General features: G+C 42.2%; 1 protein-coding gene across 1 annotated transcript in view; it reads right to left on the bottom strand.

Annotated features, from left to right (window-relative positions):
- Positions 1-211: 211 nt before the first annotated feature.
- LOC149454897 (ubiquitin carboxyl-terminal hydrolase CYLD-like) overlaps positions 212-7900 on the bottom strand; it is a 61595-nt gene continuing 53906 nt past the window's right edge. The window contains exon 15 of the mRNA XM_089687061.1: positions 212-4711. Within this exon, the coding sequence (XP_089543187.1) occupies positions 4527-4711 (185 nt within the window). The 3' untranslated portion in view covers positions 212-4526. The remainder of the gene's footprint in view (positions 4712-7900) is intronic.

Here is a 7900-nt window from a genome sequence, read left to right as displayed (position 1 = left end):
GTAGCAGTATAAGGATTAAAAATAGTAAATGTTGATTGAGAGAGTGAAGTTCCACTTTAATAACTAGATATTACATTGACCTCCTTACTGAAAAGTCAGCTAACAAAAAAATACCTGCCTAAAGGCAGAGAGGCTAGTAGGGCCATATGTATCCTTGAGCCATCAGTGTAGCACTTACAGGATATGTATCCACAACTAGTAAACCAAACCGTTTGAGATCTGTTCCTTTATTAACAATCTAGTTGCAAGAACTGTGCAGCGTGTTCATATATGAAATATTTGCACCACTGTTATAGGATACATTTATGTTATGTTGTTCATATAATTCCAAGCTGTACTTCAACACTACCCAATTCATATTTTATTATTTATAAAGGCAGGCATTGTATTGATTAATTCTGAAAGCATCCTCAATACATACAGTGCATTATACCAGTATGAGGAAATGAATTCTATGAATAAGTATGGTGTGCAAAGCTCGGAGACTGGTCGGAAACATGAGGAATGTACAAGAATGGGAACTGGCCCAAAGTCATCCACTGAGTTATTTCCTATCAGGGTAGATTTATTGCAAAATCAACCTGTTGGTTTCAAAGCCCAGGAGCAGAGAAGACTATGTACATGGAAAATATGTTTTAACCAGAGAAAAAAAAAATCATCCTCACAGACAGAAAGCGCATTATACAAACAAGGTACAATTGGTATGTACCTTTACTTCAGAGCTGTATCAGTTGATCGTGAACAATTATTTATACAAGGTCCTAGCTAAACTGCTATGGGCACCAATGCCAAATAGGATCCTTGGCAATACAATGTGGTTCACACCCCAGAAGAAAAGGAAAAGGTCTATAGGGTTTCACTTTTTTTTTTAAGAAAAATAACATATTCTGGTCATTGAATGCAACACCTTCAGTTCAGTGTCCCTACTTCTTTCTCCAGTTTTAGGGCCCATTCACAAGTATTCATACATTTTTGTGAGCCCTCAACATAAGGACATGGGCTAAAAGCTTTTCTAGTTGAGGGGCAGGTGTATATGTTGGGGTGCACATTTTAATAAGCACATACAGTACCTGTGGCTATAAAGGGCCCTCAATGAATAACTTCAATAGCCCTTATTATTTATAACAAGTATACAATATAAAACCATGTACTTGGTAGCAGATACTACCTCCATTGCACGAATTAGGCAACATTAGCTTTGTTAACCAATTCAATACCGGGCAATTTTACACCTTCCTGCCCAGGCCAGTTTTCAGGTTTCAGCACTCTCACACTTTGAATGACAATTGCGCGGTCAAACAACATTGTACCCAAACTAAAATGTTATCATTTTCTTCACACAACTAGAGCTTTCTGTTGGTGGTATTTAATCACCGCTGGGGTTTTTATTTTTTGCTAAATTAACAAAAAAAGACCAAACATTTTGAAGAAAAAACATTTTTCTTTGTTTCTGGTATAAAAGTTTGCAAATAAATAATTGTTCTTCATAAATTTAGGCCGAGATGTATTCTGCTACATGTCTTTGGTGAAAATAACCCAAATCAGGATGTATTTTTTTAGTTTGTAGGAAAGTTATAGAGTTCACAAACTATGACATAGATCTGGATATTGATCAGTCCTGAAGTACTGACGGCCAATCTAATTTCTTGAGGTCCAAGAATGTCAGAACAGTACAGATATCCCCAAATGACCCCTTTTTGTAAAGTAGACAGTCCGACGTACTTCATAAGAGGAATGGCGAGTTTTTTGAAGTTGTATTTTTTGTCATAATTTTTCAGAAAATTAAAAAATTAAAAAAATTTTCACTATTTTTTTTTACATATTGTCACCAGTACAGTACAGCGTCATCATATAACTGGCATGGCGATGATCAGGGACACTGACTGGTGACAGTATGAAAAAATATTTTTTTTTTCTTTTTTTTTATTATTTTAAATTTTTTATTACATTTTTAAAAAAAATTTTTTCATATTCACTATGACCAGTGTAGTACAATGTTACCATAGTAACATTGTACTACTTTGGGGAAGTGATCAGTATTTTCTTTTTTTACACAATTTGCTTATAGCAAAGAATTACTTTGCTATGAGCAAGCATTTACCTAAATGACATCGATTCATTCAGGGTTTTTTTTTTTTTTGTGCTTAGCTGTGATTTGGCCACAGCTAAATCACATGACATGTGCATGTGATCGCTGTGACCATTCACAGCTAGACACTAGTATACAATGGATGGCATGAATGAAGCCATCTATTGTATACAACTGTCATGTGACCTGCTGTGATTGGTCACAGCAGGTCACATGGTACCGGCAACGGGGGCCGGTACTCAGATCTGTCATCGGTTGTGTCCGAGGTACATGGCCGGTGACAGATCGCGCCGCTGCGTGGCTCTGCAAGCGCGAAAACTGCGCATTTGAGGGAGGACGCCAAATGGCGTCCACCCCGGAAATCTAGTGCATTTTTGCGGCCGCCAAACGGCCATTGGCCGGGCGGCAAATGGTTAAAGTACCACTGTTCTTCTGATAGGATTGTCTTTCAAGGGAAGGCATAACTTATGTTTTTCTTTTAACATAAATACGTGAACGTGGTTAGTAATGATAATAATTATATCGATGAGTGCTAATGTTTAAAAAAACAAAACACATTTTTTATAAAATTTGTACACTGTAAGTACCTATGTACATATGACAGCCATATTGGCTTTGGTCCAACTAATTTTCACCCATAGATCTGGATGTTGCTAATAACATTCAGTGATATACATACTGTATCACAATCAAGGGTGTATTTGTTGTACATGAAATTTGCATGAAACATTATTTTGGAAATTAACATTTACAGTATATGTAAACTCAACCCCGAAAGCCTAAAATATGCTTTAGCATGTTAGCTGTACATTTCAAAATATTGAAAATTTATTTTGAAATTCCATTGTTATTAAAAACATCTGGAGATTCTGCCATGAAGATGCTTGTTTAGGCACTTCCTGTTATGGGGTGCAGTGGTAGGTCCCTGTCTCCCAATTGTGCTCCAGGGTGGTCACTCTATTACACAGGTTTCTGATGGAGACTACAAGTGGCTGTTTGACACGCATTAAGTAGGCATGGTTCACTTTTGTCACAATACCCACCCTGAGGAATGATTTGCAGCAATCCCTGCAGCCAAAGCTGTGGATAACGGGGTACCACCAGTCCTCCTGTACGGGGCCCAGGCAGCTGTGTGAATCAAATGTGGGCAGGGAGAGTGATCAGCGCGGTCGGGAGGAGGCAATTACTGGAACCGATGAATGGCTTTCTTTGCAGCAGCTGAAAGCTTCTGCTCCCCCTCCCGCTGGCTTTCAGCTGCTGCAGAGAGAGTCATACAGGGGATCGGTTCCAGTAATTGCCCCCTGGCTGTACCCATCACCCTCCCTGTGCATCATATATTTGCTCCTGCTACCCAGGACCCCCCTCTGTGTGTTCCCACCCCTGCAGTATTGCCGGCTTCCCTCCTCTCCCTCCCAACGGCAGCTGCAAGCACACAATAGAATCCTTCAGGATGGAGAGCAGGGGAAGGGTCCATTAAATATGTCACATGTACCAGGCCCTTCCTTTCCTGAATGAACACAATGAGGGATCGGTACCGATTGCTCACTGTGCTCATTCATAAACTATAATAAACTGTTTCTTTCTGGGAAGGGCCCTGTCAGGTTGGCTGTATGGGCCCTGTGATTTCTAGCAGCAGCGCTGCCTGCAGCACATGCAGGTAGACAGGAATTATCTGCAAAAAGGCTGCAGGAGACCAACAGCACTAAGATGAAAAGGGTGAAGATAAGGATTTTATTTTACAAAGTGCCATGATTTTATGATAAAGGTGGCTTTAGCAGACCAAGGGGGGATTAATTAAAGACAAATCGACCATGCACTCTGCAAGTGCAGTTGCTCCAGAGCTTAGAAAATGAGACGAGGCATCACTCTGCAAAGAATACCAAATCACATGCAAGGAAAAGAAACAGCATTTTTGCCTACACATGATTGGATAATGGATGTTAGCAGAGCTCCCCTCATTTTGTAAGTTCTGGAGCAAGTGCACTTGCAAACTGAACCATCTATTTGCCTTTAGTAAATCCACCCCTAAATGTCATTCATTTAGGATTTGCATCTACTTTAAGCTACATAAAAACAAACTTTCCAGTAAATCTTTAACCAATACGTTAAAATGGATATTTGCTGGAAAACTAACACTATGGATTCCTATATAAGGAGTTTCCAAGGGGCCTTTATTCAGCTTAGAGGCTGCCAGAGGGCTTTCTTGGTGATGCTGAAACCCCCCTTTAAAAATGCACATAAGGGGACCTATAAAAATATTGCTGTGGGACACTGCTAATTATCAGTACTACCAAGAGGCAGCTAAAGTGCACACATTTACTACCAATGTACAATATATTAACATGAAACATAACTGATTTACTATGTTTCTATCACATTCTGACTGGTATCAAGCTAGAAACCTTTAATAAATCAGTCACCAAATGTCACTGCTCTGTTATTTGTAAAGGCTAAGGTCAGGACTATAGTATAAACACATGTAAGAATCACAAAGTAGCCGGTGAGCATATGCTGGCATGCTCTTTGGGTCTTCCCGCTGGAGCTCTTCGGGGCTCATTTCCAGGTACTCTGTAACCTCTGGGCAGGGAATCACCCTGGGAATGTTAAATCCATTCTGTCCTCCTGTTAAAGCACACAAGACAGGTAAACCGTTAAATGTAGATAAAATAATGATTTTTAAAAAGTCCTAGTTCCATTCATAAAGGTACTGTATTGTGTGTGTGCTTGTGAGATTATTATTATTATACAGTATTTATAAAGTGCCAATAGTTCGCTCAGCGCTGATATGTGTATCTCTGGGTTTACACATATGTGGCGCAAATTGTATCCGTTTTTGAGTGCAATTCAATGGGCAAAAAAAAAAAAAGAACTATTGCAAACCCAATAAGCCCTGCCTTACTGAGAATATAGATGATCAGACACCTCCCACCAGGATCAACTCTGGTGAAGCAGTGCGTGTTTATTGTACACCTTCCTACTCTTTAAGCCACAAAGATGAATTCTTTATGAATAAGCAACAGCTTATAGGGTGTTTCTGTAAGTGTGTATGTATTGACAGCACCACCAATTATGGGTGAATAAAATGGCAGGGCTAGAGCAATCCTGCATCACATGTAGTTACCCTCAGCTTGGACCATACATGGGAGTATTAGTTGCAATTATCACCCATTTAAAGCAGAACTAAAGCACTTCTATCCTTTACAGCCAAAGAAGCTGCCATCTGTGCTTCTGTTTGATCTGCAGTAGCCATAGTGCTGCACATGTACGGTTGCCACCTCATCCCTTTATAACCAAACACATTACACAGGTTCTGAGTCTAGTTTAATGTAGATACTAAAGGATGAAGTGGCAACCCTATGCCCATGTGATCAGCTATGCACCTGACATTTGATGGCTTGACAGTTCATTTAAGAGCACAAGGAACTCTGAAAGGTATAATCAATGGTATGCCTTGAATGTAATTGTTTTAAAGAAACAGTTAAAGCAGTATTAAACCATTCTATCTTTTACAGCCAATGAAGCTGCCATCCTGGCCTATGTTTGATCTACAGATGCCATGGTGCTAAAAATGTGATCAGCTATGACATTAGCAATTTAATGGCTTGACAGTTCAGTGTGATAGTTATTCATGGCATGTCTGGAATGTTACTGTCTGTTAAATCAGTGGGTTTCATTGCACTTTAATATTATTATATTTGAAATTATGTGATACAGACTGTGCTTGCATAAAAAAAAATGTTACCCAACATTTCATATTCCTAATCGGAGTCTGTTGTACCATGTACTTGTGTTAAAAAGTATCCTGTTCTCCAGGATATGGAGAAACGTATGGCCACCCTGTGTAACACGGAAGAGTCCTGCACTGAAACATGGAGACCACGGAACTATTTTGTTTATACTGACTCCTACCTAAACAAGCTGCTGCTTCCCAGTGAAGCCTATTCTGCTGTATCCTGTGGCGGGAGAGGGTTGACTCTGCTTCCCTTCCCCTCCTATTCATCCTCCTTTCCTTGCTCTCCCTTCTTTTTTTCTCTCTCACTTACTTTCTCTACCTTTTCCCTTTTTGGAACTCCTAGCTATTGGCTTTTTTCCATAGAGCCAATGAAATATGCAAGTTAAAGAAGAGGTCTTTATAATAATTTTTTAATATCTATACACAAATGTTTTGCCTTTCATTTCTCTTTTAAACTGACTGGGCTGTTTTACAAGTTTAGGATTCACATATACCAGGGCCGGACAGTGACCCATCTTTGGTATCAAAGTGAAGAAAGTGCCCCCTTTGTTGGTGTCAGTGGCAGGCTTCATTGTTGGTGCCATTGAAAGCAATAGTGCCACATTATTGGTGTCAGTGGTAAGAATAGTGCCCCATTGTTGGTATCAGTGGGATGAACAGTGTTCCATAGTTGGTATCAGTGGGAGGAATAGTGCTCCATCAATAGTTCCCCCTCATTGGTATCAGTGGGAGGAATAGTGCTCCATCAATAGTTCCCCCTCATTGGCGTCAGTGGGAGGAATAGTGTCCCATCACTGGTGTCAGTGGAAGGAATAGTGTCCCATCACTGGTGTCAGTGGGAGGAATAGTGCCCCATCACTGGTGTCAGTGGGAGGAATAGTGCCCCATCACTGGTGTCAGTGGGAGGAATAGTGCCCCATCACTGGTGTCAGTGGGAGGAATAGTGCCCCATCACTGGTGTCAGTGGGAGGAATAGTGCCCCATCACTGGTGTCAGTGGGAGGAATAGTGCCCCATCACTGGTGTCAGTGGGAGGAATAGTGCCCCATCAGTGGTGTCAGTGGTAGGAATATTGCCCCATCGTTGGTGTCAGTGGGAGGAATAGTGCCCCATCACTGGTGTCAGTGGAAGGAATAGTGCCCCATCACTGGTGTCAGTGGAAGGAATAGTGTTCCATCAATGGTGTCAGTGGAAGGAATAGTGTTCCATCAATGGTGTCAGTGGAAGGAATAGTGTTCCATCAATGGTGTCAGTGAGAGGAATAGTGCCCCATCATTGGTGTTAGTGGAGGATATAGTGCCATTTTATTGATGCCAGTGGAAGGAATATTGTCCCATCATTGATGCCAGTGGAAGGAATATTGCCCCATCACTGATGTCAGTGGGAAGAATGGTGCCCCATCAGTGGTGTCAGTGGGAGGAATGGTGCCCCATCAGTGGTGTCAGTGGGAGGAATGGTGCCCCATCAGTGGTGTCAGTGGGAGGAATGGTGCCCCATCAGTGGTGTCAGTGGGAGGAATGGTGCCCCATCACTGGTGTCAGTGGGAGGAATGGTGCCCCATCAGTGGTGTCAGTGGGAGGAATGGTGCCCCATCAGTGGTGTCAGTGGGAAGAATGGTGCCCCATCAGTGGTGTCAGTGGGAGGAATGGTGCCCCATCACTGGTGTCAGTGGGAGGAATGGTGCCCCATCACTGGTGTCAGTGGGAGGAATGGTGCCCCATCATTGCTGTCAGTGGGAGGAATGGTGTCCCATCATTGGTGTCAGTGGGAGGAATAGTGCCCCATCACTGGTGTCAGTGGGAGGAATAGTGCCCCATCACTGGTGTCAGTGGGAGGAATAGTGCCCCATCACTGGTGTCAGTGGGAGGAATAGTGCCCCATCACTGGTGTCAGTGGGAGGAATAGTGCCCCATCACTGGTGTCAGTGGGAGGAATAGTGCCCCATCACTGGTGTCAGTGGGAGGAATAGTGCCCCATCACTGGTGTCAGTGGGAGGAATAGTGCCCCATCACTGGTGTCAGTGGGAGGAATAGTGCCCCATCACTGGTGTCAGTGGGAGGAATAGTGCCCCATCACTGG

This window comes from Staurois parvus, unplaced genomic scaffold (assembly GCF_062004578.1).
Source record: "Staurois parvus isolate SC_StPar_1 unplaced genomic scaffold, SC_StPar_1.0 ptg000415l, whole genome shotgun sequence".
In the NCBI taxonomy this organism is placed as follows: Eukaryota; Metazoa; Chordata; class Amphibia; order Anura; family Ranidae; genus Staurois; species Staurois parvus.
Note: the sequence above shows the minus strand (reverse complement) of the source record. Positions and strands in the feature narration are given on the sequence as shown.